Consider the following 23,965-nt stretch of genomic DNA (forward strand, 5'->3'; position numbering starts at 1 on the left):
AGACCACAGATGAGCAACGGGGGGAAGCTTTGGGGGTTCAGAGAGGCACCCGTCTCCTCCTCCTCCGGCGCTGGCAAGGTCCTCTGTCCCGGGAGCCCAGCGCCTCCTCAGCACCCGCCCAGAAGGGCTGCTCCTTCCCCGCCGTGGGTCCCCGGTCCCGCCTCAGTCCTGAGAGAGCAGCCATAGGACCCCTGCCTGCTCTCAAAACCACTGACCACACAGACCCCCCGTGACTGTGCGTCTACTTTTTTATGTTTCAGAGTTAAATCTGTTTTAAGACAGGAATCTATTTTTTTTAAAGAAGCATGCATTTTAAAACTAGAGAAACCTGAAAACTAAACATAATGCTCTAACGTGTGTCCTTATCAAAACGTGAGCTATATTAGAGAACCTACCGATGCATCACAAATACTACTATGTGGGTGGGTTTTCTTTAAGCCTGGATTGTCCATCTGAAACTCCCATAACTTTCTCTTTCAAAGAGTCAATATTCCTCTGTATTCCATGCTGACAGCTGCGAACTGATGGCTAGTGGTTATCAAATAACTGTGGATGAAAAGCGGCTACTTCAATAGATTCATCCCAACCAAGGGCTTGGGGAGGATGGATAGTTTAGATCTCAAGGCCCCAACAATGAACAAATAGCAAACCGCTGTCTAAATCCCACCTTTCTGTAGCTGGAGACGGTGCCGCTCAGCTGACAACTGATTTCTAAAAGAGAATGATGAACCCTTATTACCCAGATACTCTTAAAAATCCCAAACAAGAATCCCAGGTGATTTTTACATACACTATAGAGGTGGATGACGGCGTGCTCCTCTGGCAGCTTGCAAACGTTTGACTGAATCAGAAATGGCATTCGGGCGTGATTAAAGCCTCTCCCGGCTTCCCAGAAATCCTCAGCCCCCACCCCACGCCCACCCCACACCCACCCCCCACGGCGATCCACACCCTGCCTCTCCACCCCTGGTGCAGGACAGATGCTGCACCCCAGTCCTCAGACTCCCCGTAAACTGTTGGTAAAATCACCGAGAGGAACCCCCCGCCCCAGCCCGCGTTTGTATGTCAAGACACTGCTATTATCTTATCACAGTGGATCAGCAAGCAGTGGTGACAGGCAGCAAGGCATAGCCTCAGATATTTCATAACAGAGTTGTTAACATCGTCTCCTTTATGGGGCGCTTTCATCTTCTCTGAATTACGTGGTGATGCCCCCCACCCCCATACACAAAGTGGCATGAAAGTCATCTGACGGTGATGAAAGTGCTCTTTAAAATTTTTCTTCCATCGGTTTAAAAATGTTTTCTCTTGTAGCAGCCACACCAGCTCATTCACTAATATGATTTCCTAATGTGGCTCCCGTCTCACTCTGGAGCATAGGCAGGCCAGACGGCCGATGAGCCAGCAATTAGCACTTGTTGAAAGTGTCATCGCCTCCGACCGTATAAAGATGGGCCCCGGATGCTGCTGTTGGGGTCACCCCTTCACCGTCCGGTCTTTGCCAGGCATGCACAGTTGGTCTTCGGAGGGGAGAAGCTGGTCTTTGCTTTCAGGTGCCCTGTGGTACTGGCGTCTTGCACAGAACCGGCACCAGCGGTGATGAGATCTAAGTTGCGTACCACCCTGAGCCAAGTGGCAAAGACCTCGAAGCCATCCAGTCCTTGATGAAAGATTGGGCATTTCTAAAATTTATGGTTTTCGGCATGGTAGCCAAGTGGAGGTTTACATGAAATGAGGCTAGCTTCAATTGCTTTCAGATACCATGTGGGGGGGCGGAATGTGTGTGCCCCCAGCTCCCTCATCAGCTCGATTCTGAATCAGTCTGAGTGCCGAATTTCTCTGCAAAAATACCATTCCGACAACGCGAGAGTGCAACACGATAGCATTTTAGAAGGTCAGAGTGGCACAAGATTGCATTGGGTTTGGAAGAATTCCGTCTGCTGCCTTCCCAAGTGGGCACCTTTGATCCTTTGTCAGGGCTGGTGGAGCCTGTGAAAGGCCAGTTTGTTGTATGTATGAATGCTGATATTATAGCCACTCCGGGGCGGGGGGGAGCCTGGATCTTGGGGTGAGCGGACTTGCTCGCCACTTGAGAACTCATGACAAACCCCCTGGTCCCTCTTGGGTGGGTTTGGGAGTTGCAGAGTACAGCGGAAACCTGACAGATGTCCAGAAAATTCCCCAGAGCACCACCTCCACCCGCCAGCAGCATGCGAAGAATCAAGGCCCAGGTGGTATTGGCTTGGGCGGGCCAGACGAGCCCCTCAAGTCTCCCATCCATCTCTAGCAGGCACCCCGCTGCCTTTTGCCCCGCATGGGGTGCAGGGGACTCGGACGAGCCACTTGAACTTGGTTAGATAAACATACCAGATGCTAAGCTAAGGGTTACTAGGAGTAACAGCTCAGCAAAAGGGAAGCAGGGTGATGCGGACTTGCGTTCATTAGACCTGGGCCGCACAAAATCAATCTTAAAAGAAGTAGCTGAATCCCAGCACTCAGCTGGCTGGCTGGGGAGCGGGCCTGGGTGAGAGGGCTGGGGAATGGACTAACCAGTTCCTGCTTGGTTCAGGTCACACTGGGGGTTCAAACTTTGGACCCGTGGGTCTTGTCCAGTGCAGTGGACAGCCCCAGGGTCAAAACTCACACCTCCATCTCATTCCCACGCCACACCACCCGCCTCCCCAACAAGCATGTCACTTGAGTGTATTTGCCTATTTGGTTTTCAGACAAATTCAGTAAGTACTGTCCTCTTCAGAACAACCCCCAAGTCTGTTTCACAGTACTTTCCTCAAATGGTAAACACCCCAAGACCTCACTTCTCAGAATGCCCTGGGCTCCCGGGGATTATGGGTATAACCATAGACACACAAACCAAGGCGTGTAGGGGGACGTTCTCCCCTCAGCACGAACTCCAAGAGGCAGGAGAGGGTCGGCTTTCGGGTGGGGAGGGAACGCGCTTCAGCCCCCCTCAGAGGGTTTCAGTGTTTTCCTAACAGTGACCTTATCGCCCGTTATCTTTCTCTGATTCTCCTCTGCCCCCCCCCACCCCTCCATCACCTGATAATTAGTTGATGCAGCAAGGGCTGTGATGCACATAAATAATCAGAAGATGCCAGATAAACTGTATTGGTTTTAAATTAGAGCAGTGCCGACCGTGTCTCCTTACGAGCACCAGCCTATTATTTTTAATTATGGCTCGCAAAGCAAAGTGATTTCTTGCCCTCCTCCCAGCATCCCTGACAGTATCCTGTCAGCTCGGGTGATATGGGGCCCCGTCGGCGCACACATCCCTAGCCACAGCGCCTGCTGTTACTCAAAAGGTCAGTCAGAAGTGATCAATGGCACTCATTACGACGTGCATTTAGAAGTGGGCTGGGAGGACGTGGACCCTCGAGCCGCTGTCCCCCTGCAGGTACGGGCAGGATGTGACAGTTATAAAAAGGGCTCCAGGATCCCGATCAGATTTCTGTCTCGTGTCCGCAGGAGGCACGTGTGTACGGCAGGGAACACGTGCATACGTGCACGCCTCACACGTTTTCACACACCTCCCAAAGCCTTCCCCTCGCAGCACCAAGGGCAAAGAACAAGGACACATGTGGCCCCGGTCCTGCTTGGCTTTCTACCCACTGGCCCGCGGTGAGAGTGGTGGGTTTAGTTCAGACAGAAGTCTCGTAAAAACATCTCAGTGTCTCATGACATCATGCGTTGCACAGTCAGGAGGTTGGATGGATTTGTTCCTGCTGGTTGGAAAGGATCCTGTCCTGCTCACGTGGTCAGCAGAGGCACGTGATGCAACAGACTGAGAGGCGTGTTGTGTTCAAAGCCTTTTCCCGCGTGAGCTGTGAAAAGTCGCTCCGGGCGGAGTTCATGACGCTCTTTCCCAGGACCGCCCCGCCATACCTCTGGGTTCGGGGCCCCTGCTGAGCTCCAGGGGCCTCCGCAGCAGGTGGGGAGGGCGCTCCCGGTGAAGGACAGCCCCCGCCACCTGACTTTTCTCATGCACTGTTCTCGTCTCTCCTCTCTGCCCTGCAGCAACAGGGAGCCGCCACCACGGTGTACTGCGCCGTCGCCCCGGAGCTGGAGGGCCTGGGAGGGATGTACTTCAACAGCTGCTGCCGCTGCCTGCCATCGGCCGAAGCCCAGAGCGAAGACACGGCGCGGGCCCTGTGGGCACTCAGCGAGCGACTGCTCCAGGGAGCGCCCGGCGGCCCACCCGCCTAGATGGCCATCAGCCCAACACCCACCCTGCTGGACCCCCCCCCACCTCTCACCCCGCAGCCTTCCACGTCCCCCGACCCAGACCCACCAGAGGCCCAGAACGTAAGCGCTGGTGCGACAGAGCATGTGGCGTTAGTACCCCTGGGGAGCAGGGCATTGTGGGGAGAAGGGGCGGTACCTCTTATCCGGGGCTGGGGGGCAACCCAGGTCCCTCTGCTGCCCTGGCGATGGCCCGTGTGACGGTGAAGCTTCGCGGGTAGGGAGGTTCTCCGTCTCACCATTCAGGGTCCCCCAGAGCCCCCCACCCCATCCCACCAGCCACCACCCCAGCCACACGCCCACGGCCACACGGTAGCCAGGAGCCGGCTGTCTCCTGTCTGGGGAAGAAAGAGCCAGTGTTTATCCTTCACGCACTCCTCCGCGAGATCACTGTTCCATCCTGACCCAGTCTGCGTCCTGGAGAGAGGCCCCTCTGGCCCTTGTTCCAGCCGAGGCTGAGGGGACACTTTGAAACGGGTGGCGCGGACAGTGAGTGTGTCGCAGAGCACCGGTCCACTGCCGGAGCTGCACAAAAGGTTCTTCAGATCATGACAAGCAGATCGTAGCGATCACCCCCCAGACACCATGACAGGCAGGAGAGGGAGCCTTGCACCCCTTAAGGGTACCCCAGATGTTTGGGGGCTGGGGGATAAAAAGCCTTATCCTTTTCATCCTTCCATCCTTTTCATTCCTTCATCCTTCCCGCATAGTTTCAGGAAGCGACCCCGTCACAGAGGTGCACGGCCCCCCGCCTGTCTGTTCAGCGTCCTGCTTCCGCGTCCTCTTGTCCCTTCCATCCCACGCTTAATAAAAGAACATGCTTGAATATTATCACCTGAAGTTTGTCTTGTTCCTTTACATGTTTGTTTCAGTTTTCTGTTTTGTTTTTTTGTTTTTTAGAAAAGCAATCTAGAGGAAAAAATAAAGCGCTTCTTGTAGACGCCAGGAAAACACCATTCTTGTGTCTTCTCTGAGCTTGCTTTGTTTTTGTGCTTTGTGGCTGTCTGTGGGCCGAGTTGTCTCACGCGATCAGCATGCCAGCATCATATTTTCTGCTGAAGAGAGAAAGAAAGAGAAAAATGACTGTTGTTAAATTTCACCTTTAGAAGTTTTGTTATTACACATGGTGGGTCATCTCAGTCCGCCACAGTGTGTTCCCCGTGTGATGCCCAGGTTCCTGGTGAGTAGGCAGTGTCTCCTGATGAGGATGGGGGTGGTTTGGGGCCCTTTGCCCCTGGTCCTGCATCTCACACCTGGGCTTCCGGGCCTTTCCCGCAGGGATGTAGGAAGGGCCGCTTGGGCCGAGTGGAGACGGTGCTTCTGCTCACACACCAGGAAGGCAGGGGCAGGGGACGCGTGCCGCTAGTCTCCATCCCGACATTATCCGTCTTGGGCCTCTGGCTCTGTGTTCACTCAGACACCACTGCTTTCCAGGGGTCCACAGCCTGGCTACGTCCTCCCGTCTAGCTATATTCCCCCTTAACAGGATCCTTGAGGGACCTTGACCAGAGGAGGCTAGCGTCCCCCTCAACTGAGAGCTCCCTAAACCCATCGACACCACTGGTGGGGATGTAAACCGGCCCAGCCCCTGTGGGGAACAGCATGGAGGGTCCTTAAAAAGCTAAAACCAGAGCCGCCTTACGATCTAGCAAGCCCGCTCCTGGGCGTACAGCCAGACAGAACCAGAATTTCACAGGATACACGCACCCCTACATTCACAGCAGCACAAGCCAGAATAGTCAAGACATGGAAGCCACTTAAATGTCCATCCATAGAGGAGCGGGTGAAGATGAGAAAAGAGTACTGCTCAGCCATAAAAGAGGGATGAAAGAAGGCCATTTGCTGCACCGTGGATGGACCTAGAGATTATCCTCCTAAGTGAAGTCAGTCGGACAAACACCATACATCGCATCACTTATAGGTAGAATCTAAAATATGAGACAGATACTTTTATAAAACAGACTCACAGAAAGCAAACTTGTGGTTACAAAAGGGTAGGAAGAGGTGCTAAGAGAGAGAAATTAGGAGTCTGGGATTAGCAGATACACAGTACCATGTTTAAATAGACAACAAGGTCCTACCTACTGTATAACACAGGGACTATATTCAATATTTTGTGATAAACTAGAGTAGAAAAGTATATATATACCGGAATCACCTTGCTATACACTAGAAAGTAACAACAGTGTAAATTAACTATACTTCAATGAAACGCCAAGTCACCCAGACCAAGTCTTCATACAGTCATGCACCCAACAGACATACACCAAGCACCACATTACGGAAATTCAAAGTTTAGGGTGACACCCCCACCACAGTTAGAGCCATAAAATGTCTCGATCCTGGGTCTGTAGGAGTGTTCACAGCACCCAAGGTCATCATCGACTTGACCAGAAGTTCTCCAGGTTGCTTGATCACCAGAGACCCTGCCCAGAACAAAAGCAGGCCTCCTCTCTCCCTTCATGCCCTGGGTCCATGGGGTCAGATGGTGCCAGTCCCCGTGGGTCACTGTTCCTGCCAGACACGTCTCCCCTCCTTGGCTGATGCTGTGGGGCACTTCCTGGGCAGGTGAGCAAGTGGTCAGCAGAAAGCCTCACTCCTTTCTGGTTTTTTTGCTTACGTAAGCCCAGGATTATTGTTCACCATCTGTCATGGTGCGTATATATAGACACATCACACACACATACACACAGAAACACACATATTTGTGTTATATGTATGTGTTAACACACACATGTATGTAATACACATGTATATATTAGTATATGTACACATACATGTGTGTGTATATATATGTATAATATAAACCTAGTCTTCCACACTACTGCTATTGCACTAATCACTACTGCTATTTGCAGATAACTATTGGTCATGTGCCAGTTGCCACTCTGTGGGCCCCCCACCCCAGCAAGATGATATGTAAGGACTCCACTCAAATAACTGAAAACAGGATAGTTGAGGGGGAGGGGGAGACAACAGAAGGGTGTGAACCCAACAGAAGGGAGCCTCGCGTGGTAATAAACTGCGGAAAACCTGCCAAAGTCGCGGCCACCCTCTTTCTTTGTGTTCCGACGATGAGACTGACAGAGCGACCTGCCCGCAGCCCCCTGGCTGGGGACCACAGGAGCAGAGTCAGCCTGCGGGTCCAGGACGATGGTCTGCAAGCCCGTCCCTCCCAGTGCAGGGTGCCTGCAGACCCCCGTACACGTCCATGAATAAATGGATCCGGGGGGACTTATTCACAAAGCAAGGCTGACCTCCTGTCCGGGCCCGGGGCCTGGTTCTCCTCGCGGTGCCCCGCGTGGGGGGCGAACCCTGCCGTGCTGTCTGTGCCCTTCACCTGGCAGCCCTGGCCCAGCCTCGCAGACCTCCTCTCCCGCTCTGGCTCTGAGCAGGTCTGCGCCTGGCTTCCCTCCCCGGGTGTGGCCTCCAGGGGACTCAGTGGCCAGGGTCTTGCATCGTGGCACCAGGGCCACAGCCTCCACCCAGGCCAGCGAGAGAGAGCCGGTACCCACCGGCTTCTCCAGCGAGCTGCTCCCTCTCCCTGTGTCTTGACACCCAGAGGCCGCCGGCGTCCACGTGCACGGCTCACGCAGGGACGGCTTTCTGCCGTTGATCAATAGGAAACAAGAAACAAGCAGCCACGGCAGTGACTGAAGTGTGGCTTGTGGTTTTGCTCTTTAAAATGGGGTGACGGGTGGTTTTGTTTTGAACCTCCATGAAGGGGGCCTGACTGCTTTCATTAAGGTCAGCGCTGGGCTCCAAAGCCCGGCTCGCAAAGTGACTGCACGTTCGGGCCCCCAGCAGGCACCACGTTGAGAGGTTCACTTTCTACATCAGTGTTGATTGAAGTATAGTTGCTTGGCAGTGTAGTGTTCACTACGGCATAGTGAATCAGCTCTAGACATACACACACATATATATATCCCCAAAGAAATTTACATTTTTAAAAAAGCATCTAAAATAGCAGCATTATACAAATGAACTTTTTTTCTGATCCTTAAAACTAAATTTATGGAAATTCATGGTTACCAAAGGGAAGCAGAAGCAGAGGACAGATGAAGAGGTTGGGACTGACATCCACACTGCTACATGTAAACAGATAACTGACCATCCTGGCATAGAGCACAGGAACTGTACTCAATAACTCCGTAATGACCTACCATCGGAAGAGAATCTGAAATAGAGTGGATGTATGTATATGTGTAACTGATTCACTTTGTTCTACACCTGAAACTAATACAACATTTAAATCAACTATATTCCAATAAAATTAAAAACAACAAAAAAAAACCTTTTAAAATTAATTCTAAGGAAAAAATAGCAATATTTACCCTGGTAACTTTTTGTGCCTCTCCACATATCCAAACTAGTTTGAATTCATTTTAGAATAATAAACAATATCACAAAATATTATCCACGTGATGACTGAAAAAAACTTTTCTGAATTCTACTTGATGAGATGCTCAGTCAGATACCACTATCCAAACAGAGATTTTTCAGTTCTGTTTATTACTTTTCAAAGCTTCACTGTATTTGGTTTCACACCCTTGTTTTATCTCCCCCCAAATCACTTTCTTTCTCTATCGTCAGTTATTTTAATGGAGTCCTCCTGTGTCATCTTGCTGGGTGGGGGGCGTCACTGGGAACCCCTTGCTCTGGGACATTCAGGCTATTTCTAGTTTTTGCTGTTAGAACTAATGGTGCAACTAGCATCTGTCTTCATACAGTTCTTCCCTTCCTTCTGTTGACTGTCCTCCCCAGCATTCACAGGCACCCCTGAAACTCGTGGGTCTAACAGCTCTTGTTTGGCTTTTGCTGCTTACTTCCATGTGCGATGTGGAAGGGTTACAGCCAGCAGAAGGTACACATTTCTGGGTGATTGTTGGCGGGGGGGTGTGTGTGTGTGTGTAACAAACTTATCCGCCCTGGGTGTTGGTGTTTATTTTTTTTTTAAACATTTTCACTTCCTATTGTCACAGTTTATAACCACTTACATAAAATACCCCTAAGCAACCGGTCTCCTTATTTAAAGTACAAGCATTTTGTCTTTTGTTTTCCCACCGGGCCAAGTTCACAGTTGTAATTAGAATGGACGTTTTAGGTGAGTCTGCATTCTGTCTGGGCAGGAGAACATCAGCCACGCCAGGACATCTTTATCCCATGACTCCAGCAGTTAGCGTCCTGCCTTTGGTACCTTTTCATCACCAACGCTAGCACGACCTGGGCCCCATCTGCATGCCGGCCCAAACCAGAACGGCTCCTTCGGGCTTACGTACTAACCCCCCGGCTGAAGTGCAGCCTGCTTCTAGGCGTCACACCGCTGGGAGAGACTGTCTCCTTCTAAACTGATCTGTTTCCAAGGCCAGGGCCTGCTGCATCTTCAATGTAAGAGAATAAAAACTTCATTTTCAAAATAGGTCTGTGCAGACAGACCCTTCACCACTCACTCAGATGAAAGAGGCTCCATGCCTTCCTCCAGCTTCTCCTGGTTTTATCTGAGGTTCACTAGGGGCTGGCTGTTTTACTTTGGAATCATGACAGTTTCTCATTGGATGTTGGGGCCCTTAGGTGAGAAAGTCCACTTTGATAAAGTATCGTTTCCTGGGTCCTTACCAGTACTTTGTGCAAAACACATAACCTGAAATGCTGTTTTTGCTCATTTAAACCTCACAAGTTTTGAATGAAATGTCATTGTCCCCTTTTTTACCAGTGAGGAAAATATTTCAATTAAATATTTCAAGGAGGCAGATGGCCCCTTTCCAGGATAAAGTGATTGGAGATTCATCCCTCTGGACTGAAACTCCAAGACACGAAAAGCAGGACAATTCAGGGAGAAGGCTGGGCCCAGCCCAGCCCAGACATTTCTCGTTCTGGAAGTTAGGAGACCTCCCCCAACCGCACATGCGCAGAAAAGGTTCTTTGGAGGCCAAAGAGGTGTCATGTCAAGGGGTGTTCTACCCAGACGCCTTTTCGGTAAAATCCATCTTGGCTAAGAGATGGGTGTGCAATGCATGGGAGGATCCTGAGATATACCAGATACAGACTGTGAACCAGGCACATCAGAATGATTGGCCAAAGGAAACCCGGAGAAATACCCCATAAAAGTAATGCGCACTGTCAGGAGGGCGCGACTCAGGGCCTCTCCCTCTGAGTCGGCCCGTGTGTCTATCCACACGTCCTAGACTCTTTTTCTCCTCTTAATGACACTTTGTTTCACTACTGTCTGTCTTTGTGGGGATTCCTTCCTGCATAGTGGAAGGTGTGGGCCCTTGTCACTGACCGCTGGTCTATACCAGGCTGGGATCCGGTGCTTTCACTGCCGTGACACGGCCCATCTCAGGCTGGGGACCCAAGATGCGCTCCAAGCCTTCGCAGGCCGAGGCCACCTGAGATCAGGGCCACCACTTCCTGTGTGAAGTCCCGGTCACTTGACCTCTCTGAGCCCCCATGTCCCGACCCCAAGATGCATTTGCAGTTTCTCTTACCCCTACAACTTCATCTCTCCCTTGTTTTACTTTCTATGTACACACTTGTTTAGATTTTTTCTAAGCTGAACAAATGGGTGTTCATTAGTAATCCACTCGAATATAGTTTTATTCTTTCTCTATACTCTTTAAATATGACTTGTGAGATTGGTTGAAGGTGGGGGTAGGTCTATCATTGTATTTAAATACGGTTCTTCTTGGAAACAATTGCTGAGTAATAATTTTTTTTCTATAAGATGTATTATTGTTGCTGTTTTCATTAGAAAGTTGAAATGTACGTTCAGCATTTAAACTTGGGGAGAAAACATCAGGAAAACAAATATTCCCACAGTCTCACCCCTCAAAGACAACCACTGTGACTGTTCTGATGTATGTATTCCCTTTCTCTCTTTTTAAAAAATGCAATCGAGTTTATTTGTATCTTTTCAGTTATATATAATGCAATTATACTCCACATACCGTTTTATATATTTTAAAGTAAATAAATTCTGGATACATCTTCTACTAACCTTATGATCCTGCATTCAGCAAACAGGTATAGCATAGTTACCTAAGACTTTCACTGTTTCTGGAGAGCTGTTTCCCTCATTACTGTATTTTCATTAATACGTATAATGTTTTAATAAATAAGTGCATAAGATTTGGGGAGACCAGTTTGATTTATTTCTTACCATGGGCTCCAAAGAGAATTATTTGGAACCCTACATTGCTTGTAGGGTCAAACAACGGGAGTGTTTTTAAGCCTCCAGGTTACCTCCTGTGGGGAAGCCTTTTCCGAGCTGCCCACAGGGCTGGTTTTGACCTCTGCCCAGAGTCCCCTGGAGCAGGGCAGGTGCGTGCTGGCGGTTGGTTTATTTTGCCCCGATACTCTGCCTGTCTGGAGTTTGGCGGCCTTTTTCTCGGGGCTGGCCGTGCGAGTTTCCCGGGATAGAAAGCTCCTGCTTCTGCAACCAGGACAGGAGAGGGCAGGAGCGGTGTCAGCGAAACCCGAAAGGGCTGACCGCGGCAGAGCCCAGCTCAACTCCGGGTCAGGCGGTTTTGCCAGCCTTTGAAGCCATCACAGAGTTCACTGTGCGGCTGTTTCGAGACCTACTGAGCAAGTCTGAGGACTGTCTTGGCCGGGACGGCGTGTGTTCAGACTTCTTGGCGCGGTTCGCTGAGGCAGGGCTGGCCCCTTAGACTCGGTCCTGGGGGAGCTTTACCTGGTGCGGCCTAGATGTGAAGGGCTGATGATGAAGCCCCAGCTTTTCACTCTCACTAGTGGCTGCCTTCAAGCTCATTTCAGGGACAGAGGCTAAATTCCTTCTTGGATGATTTAGGGAAAATTTCCGTCAGACCATCTCATTTCCTGAACAAGATTTCAGAACCTTCTAGATCTGTATAAATCTCCCTAAACATCCCCAAAGCCTTCACAGCTTCAGCACACTCTCAGAATATAGAAGTAAAAGGCATGGGAAAAAAGCCACATATAGACAGGTAGGTAGATATGATCTCAATTGAACAACTGGCATTATTAGTAATGATATTAAGAAGTACTATTTAAAATAAAATCACAGTAAGCATTATTAATAATACAAACTCCAGACCCCTTGACCTAGAAATTCAAGTTCTAAATTTTAGAACCCTGAAGCAGGGCAGTTCTCCCAGTCTGCATAGATGATAGGTGTGTATGTGTGACTGTGTACATATGTGTCTGTATATCAGGAGTTTGGGAATTCAAAAACTCCATTAACCTGTTAATGGATCTGGGAAGTACAGTTACTAAAAGTGATTTAAATATGTTTAATTTAAAATGTTTTGAACACAGGCCACTGGTCTTTGTTTTTGTTTTTTTTTTAAGATAGTGTTTTAACAGGGCATTGTCTCCCGGATATAGAGACATGTTTTTCTTAAAGGAATGATAAATAATAAGAACAATGACAACAATAAACAACTGAGGTCAATTTAAATGTCCAACAGTTGGGGTCAGGGCTCTCTGACTACCATGATGTTATCGGAAATTTTTAATTAAGTGGAAAGTTGTTTTTAACATATTAAGTGAAAGATGTAGGTTATAGAAGCCTATAAGGTACTGTGTTTCTGTGCATGTAAATTACATATTGCGAGAGAGAGCTGTGAGGGGTTAACAGTGGTCGTCTCTGGGTGGAGGACACATACGTGCCTTTTCCTCTTTATGCCTATCCGTATTCCCGCATTTTCTACAATGGAAGTATGCCCAATAACATTCTAAACGTAAAAGTTACACAGCAGAGAACGGGCCAGCGCTTGTAAGACGTGCCGGTGCCTCCGGCAGGGTTCTGGCTCAGCTGTGGGCTGACTGGGGCCCGTGACTGACCCTCCAGAAGGTTCTCGGGCTGATACACTGACGCCAGCGCAACGGCCTTCGAGTTCCACAGGAAGAGGGCGGGGCGTCTGAGGCCTCATCCCGCAGGAGAAGGAAGCGGGTGTGAGAGAGTCCTTGCGGAAAAGGAGGCGGGTGTGAGAGAGTCCTTGCGGAAAAGGAGGCGGGTGTGAGAGAGTTCTTGCGGAAAAGGAGGCGGGTGTGAGAGAGTCCTTGCGGTCTCTCGGCAGTTCTGCCCGCACTACTCCTCCCGCCGTGGTGTGTGCAGAGGCGCCCCTCCCGCGGCTTGGGCCGGGTCCGTTTTCCACAGGCGCCTTTCGCCCACGGCGGCCATAACGCTGCCAAGGCCTGAGTGACTTACCTCCCGCCTCAGCACTCCGTCAGCCCTGCGCGCTCACACCCAGCCCCTGCAGAGCCCAGACGGCGCACGCACGCCAAGTCCCTTTCCACTTTTTGTTTTGTTATTGCTTGCTGAAACGGAAGTATTGATTTTGTTTATCTCCCTGACCTCTGTCAACATAAAGTTTTAAGAAAACAGACTGTTAGAAAAGTAAAGTTAGATGTCCTACGTTATTCTAAACACATATACTCATCCAAAAACCTTAAGGGGAATATTTACACCTCCAGAGAAGTTGTACAGGTGGCCAAAAGGCACATGGAAAGCTGTTCAACATCACTGATTATCAGAGGAATGCACTCCCACCACAGTCAGGACGGCCATCATCAACACGTCTGCAGACAATAAGTGCTGAGAGGCTATGGAGAAAAAGGGGCCCTCCCACACTCCCGGTGGGGATGCACGTTGGTACAACCACTGTGGAGAACTGTACGGAGTTCCATAAAAAACTAAGAGCTACCATACCATCCAGCAATCCCACTCCTGGGCATATATCAAAAAAAAAAAACTGATTTGAAAAGGCACACACACTTCTACAGTCCATAGCAGTACTATTTATGGTGGCCAAGACATGGAGGTGACCTCCATGGCCATCGACAGAGAAATGGATAAAGAAGACACAGTACACGTATACAATGGAATATCACTCAGCCATAACAAAGAACAAAATAATGCCATTTGCACCAACCCAGTTGGACCTAGAGATTATCATACCATGTGAAGTTAAGGCAGACAAAGACCAATACCATGTGATACCACTTACATGGAGAATCTAAAAAATGCTACAAATGAACTTTTTTTTTTCACAAAACATGAGTAGACTCACAGACATAGAAAAGAAACATGGTTACCAAAGGGGAAAGTGGGGAGGAGGGGAAGGATAGATTAGGAATTTGGAATTCATGGATACACACTACTATACATATAATAGATAACTGACAAGGACCTACTGTATATGTCACAGGGAACTATATTCAATACTTTGTAATATATAATGAAAAAGAATATATATATAGAAAATTATATAACTGAATCACTTTGTTGTATACCTGAGACTAACAGCATTGTAAATCGACTACACTTCAATTTGTAAAAATTTTGAGTTTTGTTCCTTTCTAGTTGGGAAGACAGTAAACAAAGTACAGCATCTAGCAAGAAAATATGAATAAGAAAACCATCAAACTAACTCCTCCACCCACTTTGGGTCTAAATAAGAACACCACCAGTGTGATCCCCTGGTACTTGCACCATACGCTTCATCAATAAAAGCCAGGGGAAGCGGCTTCACCAGACCTTTCTCTGACTCCATCACTCCACGTCACGGTGGAAGGTGCTTCCAGACTTGCAGTGAGACAGGCCTTCAGTTCACCTTCTCCTGGAAGGAGCTGATTTCTGCAGCTCTGAGCTGGAGGCAGCCCGCCTGTTAAATTTCACTCAGTTTTTATAGGTCTTTTGCATGCAGTGTTAAGCACACAGCCCTACCATCTAATTAAAAGACTCTTATCAATTTGCAGGATAGTTGCTTATGAGAAAAAAATAATAAACACACGACACTGAGGTAAACATCAATCACCCACTCAGAATGTTAGCATTTAATCCTATGCTTCCTGAAGAATGTGCAGAGAAGCGCTTGCTTTGAGAAACATCCCTGTTAACTTTTTGGAACTGAATTGCAGAGGACCTTTCTGAGAACGGGATGCAGGAGGAGGTGACGACAAGGGGAGGTCTTTCCGGCACTCTGGTTCAGCCGTGACTTCTGTACTTCGGCCTGGCTTCTGTGGGTGCCACTGGCAGTGGCAGAACGAACACATGTGGTTCTTTTTGAAAATGAAAGATTCAGTCAAGCCTGGGACAGTGGTTAATAGAGGCTTGTAATGGATGTCAGTTTCCCATCGTGGAGTGGTCTTTCTGAATATAACATCCTAGGATGAGAGGCCAGCTTTCTTGGACAAATTACACTTATTTAACAGCAAGATGGGCCCCTGAGATCCATGGATGCGCTTTTTTGGGGGGGTGAGTGTGAAGTCAAGGTTGCACATGTTACTGACTCCTCCCCCCCAAGTAATGTCTTTTTCTAATGCTGTGGGGTAGGCATGCCTTCTGTCATGTTTCGTTGCCCCAAATTTACAGTTGTCACTCCTCGAAAATTGGCTGCAATTTGTCAGGCTGGTCTGGTTCAAATACCTATTTTAAAAATCACCCCCAAAGCAAATTAAAATCAGAAATGTCATGTTCTTTCGCTCAGTCATATTAGTCTGACCTCTGGGAACACGGGAAAAAGTAGCTTCCAGGCAGAATAGGAGGAACAGTGGAGGCGATGTCACCTCCTGGATGTGAAAACCAGATAGACGCCTCTCCCCCCAGGACCCTGCCTCCAGACTTGCTCTGTGCCAGCAGACTCTTCTGGGTCATTTAATGACCTGGCTGAGGATGGGGTAGGACATGGCGCCATTTTGGTGTTCCAACCTGGTTTCTAGGGGGAACAGTGGATGTAAATTCTGGCTGCATTTTATTTTCTAAGCTAATAACAGATGTGCACCAGGAGAAAGCATTAGAGGAGTGTGGTCTAGGCCCTAAAAGCTGGCAGAAGTGAAAGTAAAATGACGTATACCGCGGGACAGAAGACTGAAGTCTCAGCAGCAAGCACAGAGGGAAAACACTTTGCCCTTTGATTTGAGTGTGATTTTTGTCTATGTATTATTGTGTGTCTATCAGACATCAGCCTGCCTGTCTTTCTGTCTACTGGCTCACTTCAACACAGCAAAGAAAGGACTATTTATACTGTCAAAAGAGAGCAGGAAAAAAAGTATTATAATGGTGTTAAGATAACCAGGCAGACAATATATGTGTAAAAAAGACAAAATGCACTGAGATCTACTAAAATGTCTGTGTTGGCAAGGTATGAACACAGGGAGACAGGAATCTAGGCTAATGTTCTTCCGACTCTCATACTTGCTTTAAACTTTTCTATATGTACAGACTTTGTACGGGAACATCTCCATGTTTTAACTCCTCTTCTGGTGGAATTAATATTAAGGGATTTGGATGTTCCCTAATTAACTTGACAATCTCCCTATTATATAAAGAAAGCTGGAGTCCTGATATAGTCCAATATCCAGTCTAGACCATGGAGAAGTTAACTGAGAAGGCTCTTAGAAGCATGTTTAACCCAACATTAGGCACAGGTTTGGGGCTTAAGCCTTCCCTGCCTGGCACCCATGCCACACGACCCTGTGTGAGGTTTGGTAAAAATCACATAAATGAAAATACCAAAATATCCAGATAAACATGCCCAGAGTTATTCTCTATGGCACCCTATGATCATGCAGCCAAGCTTTCCCTACAAACTGACCCCTATATTTGATAGGATTAGACACAGCAGAAATCTCAGAAATAACACTCCAGTTCAATAACACTTGGAAAAGTGTTACCATAAAGACAGGCCATTCTTAGTTTTCATGAAGTGAAGAAGGATCTTTGCCTAAACAATGGAAAATCAATGCAGTATATTAAAAAGCAGAGATATCACTTTGCCAACAAAGGTCCTATAGTCAAAGTTATCATTTTGCTAGTAGTCATGTATGGATGTGAGAGTTTGACCATAAAGAAGGTTGACTGCCGAAGAATTGATGTTTTTGAACTGTGGTGTTGGAGAAGACTCTTGTGAGTCCCTTGGACTGCAAGGAGATCCAACCAGTCCATCCTAAAGGAAATCAGTCCTGAAAAGTCACTGCAAGGACTGATGCTGAAGCTGAAGCTCCAGTCCTTTGGCCACCTGATGTGAAGAGCTGACTCTTTGAAAAAGCCCCTGATGCTGGGAAAGATTGAGGGCAGGAAGAGATGGGGGTGACAGAGGATGAGAAGGTTTGATGGCATCACCGACTCAATGGACATGAATCTGAGCAAATTCCAGGAGATAGTGGAGGACAGAGGAGCCAGGAATGCCACAGTCCATGAGGCTGGAAAGAGTCGGACACAACTTAGTGACTGAACAACAAAACGTATCGGATGGGTCACGTATTCACTCAGCAAACAATTGTTAAGCACTTCCTATCACGGTTCCTATGTCATACCATGAAATGCAGAGAGGGAAATACACCGCGTTACCCTGGAGCTCAGACTAGGGACTGGAAGCAGATCCCAAAAACAGGTGATCCAGGACCCTTACACAACTGCAGGGGGACAAAATCACGTTGGACTTTACCTACTGGCCCTAAGCGTTCCCTTTACAGAGGGATGTGGATGCCTACTCCCAGAGCTGCGGACCTGGGGTGTGTCACAGTGAAGGTACCCTCGATTGGAGGCCTTGATGGGATGAATGCAGATAACGTGGGATCAGCAGAGAGAAGGCCCCGCTGTGCCTCACTGGGAGGGGCTCCCAACGAAGTAACACTGATGTTTCAAAAATAGTAGACAAGCAGATTTAAAAATAAGTATGCAGAACAGAATAGGATTGAATGCTAATTTTTGCTTTCATTAAATATTTTAAGAAACTGCTCACAGAGATCTGCCCAGCCTCCAAAGACCTTGACAGGGGAAGTGACCTTCTTATTTTCAAGGCTCCACTGGGTCTTTTCACACTATCCTGGGCTAAAGAGGCATCTCCCTGCACACTTGTGTGCCACACGCAGGGTCTGCTTTGGGGGCAGCCAATGGTGACACTTTGTTTGTAAGCCAGCAAACACTGGTAGTTCTGCGCAGACCACACAATTAATTTTATTTTCGCCCTCAGCCAGATTTCCAACAAAGACCCCAGAGATGTCTGGAAAATTAATTTATTAAATAGCAATAGCTTGATAATACACACGATGGCAGAAGAAATGAATATGTTCAATATCTTATAAAACAGTTGGCAATCACATAATAGAACATTCATTGTCAATTTAGTAGCTTGTCTCATTATGCTCAGCAAATAGTTGTAAAATAGTGTATTATTCATGAACCAACATGCGTTAATTACTTTTAGTGCACATTTATTTTTCAAATGCAGGAAGAGTTAGATTCATCTAGAAAAGCAACTTATTTTGCAAAAGTCTGCTCCAGGCCCCTTTCAAATAAAGAGCCACAAGGTATGTTTCTTAGACCTGTAGATACACACTGGTGAAGCTCTGTCCCAGCCTTGAGCAGGTAGCGACAGCCCCTGCCTTGGCTTGTGTGGCAGAGGGCTAGCTGATACGAATCCCCCAGATGTAGGGTCCACCCACTGCCTCAGTCAGTCCTGACCTCGGTGGGCAAGAAGTAATTCAGCTACACGAGCCTCACCATGGACTTGGCCATGGAACCTGTTTTGCAGTGTGATATGAGCAAAGAGACAAGCAGGGGTCTAAAGTGTCCTTGCATTGCTAGTTCTGCCTTTTCACACTCCTGCCTCCTACCACGAGGGGAATACTCCCAGGGGACCACTAGTTCAAAAAAAAAAAAATTGAGAGTCACATCAAGTAATATGAACCCAATCCATAGCCTAGAGCCACACCCAGCCTGGATCAGCTGACCCTCAGCCTCAGACAGATATGATTGCTGCTTTAAGCTGCTACATTTTGGAGAGAGGGGGTGCTTTGTTATGCAGCAAAAGCTGACTGATACATGTAGCATATGCAGAATTTACTTTGGAATGCCCTGGAGGAATCCTCAAAGCAACTGGCAGTCAATTTACCTCTCTTAATACCTGCTTTGGAGGATGTCTGGCCCACGAGAAAATAAACCCAAGACAGAAGCCACCCATGGTGTAGAGGAAGATTTTTTTCCCCATGTGAGCCTCACAGTGGCAGCCACTGAAGCAGCCAGTTTAACTGTGAGCCTTGATTTGCATCAAACTGCTTCTCACATGGGCAGCTCCATGTATGGGCTCCAGAGTAAGTAGGGGAGGAACTGATTTAGTTAACACCGGCTGACAGTTCTTCCCTGCAGAGCAGCAAGGAAGGCAAATCTCTAAAAATCCCAGACCATGCAGGGTTGTTATACATAGTCAACATAATAGAGAAAATGCCCAGCACCCTAGGCACACAATAGCCGCTGGTGGTAGGTGGCTCAGTCAGTAAAGAGTCTGCCTGCAGTGCAAGACACCTGGGTTCAATCCCTGGGTTGGAAAAATCCCCTGGAGAAGGAACTGGCAACCCACTCCAGTATTCTTGCCTGGAGAATCCCATGGACAGAGGAGCCCGGTGGGCTACAGTCCACGGGGTCGCAAAGAGTCGGACACAACCAAGTGACTAACACACACAATAGCAATGAGAGTCACGATCACTGCTGCTATTTGGCCTATTCCTTGACAGTGGAATTCGGCAGCAGAAGGAAGGGCAGGAAACACCCTTCCCAGCCCCAACTGCCAGCCAAGAACCCAGCCATCCATCCCGTCCCCCTCTTGAGATCCCCTCCTTAGTGGTACCAGCACCATCATCCCGGAACTCCACTGATCCCAGCCAGGGGCTGAAACCCTGACACTTCCATAGTCCATGTTGGAGGGGGTAGGCGGGCATAGCCTGAGCTTCAGAGGGCAGGGGGAGAGCTCCCAGCTCAAGCACCTGATTTCCCAACTGAATTGCCTTCCGGCCTCTCCTCTGCTGTAGTTCATATGCCTAACTGGCCCTCTAGGTCCTGAAGAACGCTTGACCACCACTCAGCTCTGCTGCGCCATCCTCACCAACGTCTGTGTCAGGGCACAGGCTGTGTCCTCTCCCTCGAGTCTCCGTTCCTTGCATCTCCCTCCTCTAGGTCCTCCAAGGAGAACTCCTAAACATCTTCCAAGGCCCAGATCCTAGACCATGCCCTCCAGTGAGCTCTCCAGGGAAAGGCCAGCACTCCTGCCTTTGGGTTCCACAGAATCCTGCCCAGGCTTCCCAAGATGTTTACGCAACGGTGCTGTTTTCTTGTGTCTGCGTAGTCCCCTCTGTTTGTTGCATTCAGCCGGGAGACCTTTGAGAGTACAGACCGCATCTCACTCCCATCAGGGTTCCCAGCCCCTTGCACACGGCGTTGAGACAGAGTGCTCAGGACCTGTTTTGTGTAAATGAATGATGCTTTTGCACAGGCCAGCTGAAAGGCCCTCATCCCTTTCTTTGCCCGGCTGCTGCTCCCTTTCTGGCCTCTGCTGACTAGATCCCCAGCATTCCCCACTGAAGACACGGCAGGAGATCGGAGCTCCTTCTTATTAGGAGTTAAAAAAAGAAAAAGTACACACCATCTCGAATGACTCCAAGCCCTCTGGGGACGACCTATGCAGGGTTTACAGCGAGGAGGGGGGCATGTGAAGACATTTCTAATTAAATTCTTTAGTGCTTCTAGTTGACCTCATTTCAACTGTGCCATAAATCTTTAAAAAAAAACAACACTTAAATCCAAAATTTTAAATAACACTTATGCTCTGGTGGACTCTCCTTCTTAATCCATTGGTTGGATACACTTTGGTTGCCAGGGTCTACTGTGGGACTGGATCAGTGAAAGGCTGCTGACCATTTCAATTAAAATGTTTTCAAGGATTTCTCAATAATAAACTGGTCTTGCCTATAATTACAGATGAAATAATAATTTAAAAAAAACCTCGCAATCCTCTGTGTAATGTTATGGCACGCCGTTGGTGTCCATGTACCAAGACAAATACCTCCGTGTGACACGGAGCCGTGGAAACAATTAAAGTATAAATCCCAGGCCCCCATGAACACCCAGGCTCTATTAGCTGACTTTGTCTCTGGTCACAGAGCTCACTGGTGGCTTGGGAGGGAATGGCATTGGCCCTACTTCAGTGAAAGCATAATTCCACTCTGTAAATCTCTGCTGTAATTGGTCAACAAGCATACGCTTTGGCAAAATGACCACGGGGGGTGACTGGTTAGAGGATCTCCGCCCTCGTATTTCTCACTCTCCGTGGCCCTTCTAGCTTTGAGAGTGTCCTGTTCACACAGCAGCTGGGCGTGCCGAGCCTGGAGACCGGCAGCTCCAGGTGGTTAGTTCCTCCTCAGAGGTCGCTCAGGAGGAAGCGTGTTGTTACACCACTGACCCAGGCTGCCCTGGGGTTCCTCAAGCTCAGTTTGGGGTTGGCTAATCCTTGGCCGCGTGGAGCTGTCCCGTGCATTGCAGGGTGTTGCACGGTGCTGCCGTAGGAGGCAGCGTGGTGAGGGGCAGCCTGGCCTCGGCTCACCTGATGCCAGGAGGCTCACACCCCACCTGTGTGGCACCCCCAAATGTTCCCAGACATTGCCAACCGCCCTGCAGGGGGCAAACTTACCCCCCATTAACAACCCGCAGGATGGGGCGGCAGCAGGCCGGGGGGGGGGCACATAATATTTGCAAACAAAGTGACCAACAAGGGATCAGTCTTCAAAATAAACAACAGCTCACACAGCTCCAGAGCAAAAGAACCAAACAACCCAGTGAAAGAACCAGCTGGAAATCTACACAGACACTTCTCCAAAGAAGGCATACAGATGACCAAAACCTACACAAGAAGATGGTCAACGTCATTAATCATCAGAGAAATGCAAATCCAAACTACAGTGAGGCATCATCTCACACCTGTCAGAAGCCATCACCAAAAATCTATAAACAGTAAGTTCTAGAGAGGATGTGGAGAAAAGGGAACACTCCTCCTAGAGATATATCCGAACTGTATTTCAAAAAGATACATAACCAAGACATGGGAACAACATAAATGTCCATTGACAGATGAATGGATAAAAGAAGATGTGGTACATATATACAAATATATACAATGGAGTACTACTCAGCCAACAAAATAGAACAAGATGAGGCCATTTGCAGCAACGTGCATGGACCTAGAGATCATCATATTAAGTGAAGTATGTCAGACAGACAAATATCTGTCTACATATGTAGAATCACTTATGTATAGAGTCTGATTTTGTAGATGATACAATTGAACTTGTTTACAAAATAGAAATGGATTTACAGATATAAAAAACAAACTTAACAGTTAACAAAGGGGAAATGAGGTGTGGGGTGGGCCGGGAGGGATAAATCAGGAGCTTGCGAGTAAGATACACACACCGCTGTGTATAAGGTGGATACTCAGCAAGGGCGGCACAGGGAACTCTCCTCAGTATGAGAAGAATGATGTATGTGTGACTGAGTCACTTTGTTGTACACCTGAAACTCATGCAACAGTGTAAGTCAACTATACTCTAATAATTTTTTTAAATCTTTTTAATTAAAAAAAAAAAGAACCCCTGGTCTAGTCAGATTTCCCCACATGTTGTGGTCTCAGCACCCCATCGGGACTAGTGCTCAGTCCTCCATCCATGGAATTTTCCAGGTAAGAGTACTGGAGTGGGTTGCCATTTCCTTCTCCAGGGGATCTTCCCAACCCAGGGATCGAACTGGGGTCTCCCGCACTGCAGGCAGGCACTTTACCGTCTGAGCCACCTGGGAAGCCCACCCCACAGGGACAAGTCACCATACTTGGGGACCTGTTTTTCAGCTGATCAGTCTCCCTCCTGACTTGTTCTCAGCTGACCTGGCATGTATCCCTTGCTGGCCCTTCACACCTCCCTGCTGTTCATTTCTGCTCCTGCCTGTGCGTGTGGTTCTTGGTTTCTGGAGTCTGACCTGCAGTCACCCCCTGAAGGATCCTGACCCTCTCTGAGGCTGTTCCTTCTTGAACTCGACTGTGACAGGTTACCCACAGACTTGGTCAAGCCTTGCCTCTGGTCCCCTCGGACAAAGTCCAGCATCCACTGCCACCAAAGACAGCTCTGCAGAGGCCCACCAGGTTCTCCCAGAGTCCGAGCTATCCCTGGTTGCAAGAGAGATCACAATGGAATCTCCTGCTTCTTTTCAGGTTCATAGAAAGAGGTACCCTCTCTCTTCAGGTTTTATACTTCCACTGGACCCGACAGAGCTGGGAACTCCTGAGTTCACTCTGATGTCTTGGTTTGTTTTGAGTGTTCAGTCTACATCATATAAGAGTCTGTGGCCTCCCACGGCAACAGAAATAAAAACAAAAATAAAACAAATGGGGCCTTGTCAAAAGTACAAGAGCGTTTGCACGGCAAAGGAAACCATAAACAAAATGAAAGGACAGCCCACAGAATGGGAGAAAATATTTGCAAACGTTGCGACTGACAAGGGCTAAGTATCCAAAATATACAAACGGCTCATGTAATTCAACAAAACAAACACCCAATCAAAAAACGGGCGGAAGACCTAAAGAGATACTTCTCCAAAGAAGAAATACAGATGACCAATAGGTACAAGTAAAGATGATCAACACTGCTCATTATTAGAGAAACACAAATCAAAACTACAATGAGGTGCCACCTCACACTGGTCAGAACGTGTGTGTGTTAAGTCACTTCAGTCGTGTCCGACTCTTTGCGACCCCATGGACTGTAGCCCACCAGGCTCCCCTGTCCATGGGATTCTCCAGGCAAGAATACTGGAGTGGGTTGCCATGTCCTCCTCCAGGGGATCTTCCTGACCCAGGGATCGAACCCTGGTCTCCTGTAGCTCCTGCATTGCAGGCAGATTCTT

At 48.3% G+C, this 23,965-nt stretch overlaps 2 protein-coding genes across 2 annotated transcripts in view; one reads left to right on the forward strand and one right to left on the reverse strand.

Moving 5' to 3' along the window:
- Positions 1 to 5,088, forward strand: part of WWOX (WW domain containing oxidoreductase) — an 891,989-nt gene extending 886,901 nt beyond the window's left edge. The window contains exon 9 of the mRNA XM_043898106.1: positions 4,033 to 5,088. Within this exon, the coding sequence (XP_043754041.1) occupies positions 4,033 to 4,221 (189 nt within the window). The 3' untranslated portion in view covers positions 4,222 to 5,088. The remainder of the gene's footprint in view (positions 1 to 4,032) is intronic.
- A 205-nt stretch (positions 5,089 to 5,293) lies between these two features.
- The window catches only part of MAF (MAF bZIP transcription factor), a 347,057-nt gene continuing 328,385 nt past the window's right edge, over positions 5,294 to 23,965 (reverse strand). The window contains exon 3 of the mRNA XM_043898116.1: positions 5,294 to 5,312. The gene's annotated coding sequence lies outside the window, so the exon portion shown is untranslated. The remainder of the gene's footprint in view (positions 5,313 to 23,965) is intronic.

The sequence above is a fragment of the Cervus elaphus genome, chromosome 4 (genome assembly GCF_910594005.1).
Source record: "Cervus elaphus chromosome 4, mCerEla1.1, whole genome shotgun sequence".
NCBI lineage: Eukaryota > Metazoa > Chordata > Mammalia > Artiodactyla > Cervidae > Cervus > Cervus elaphus.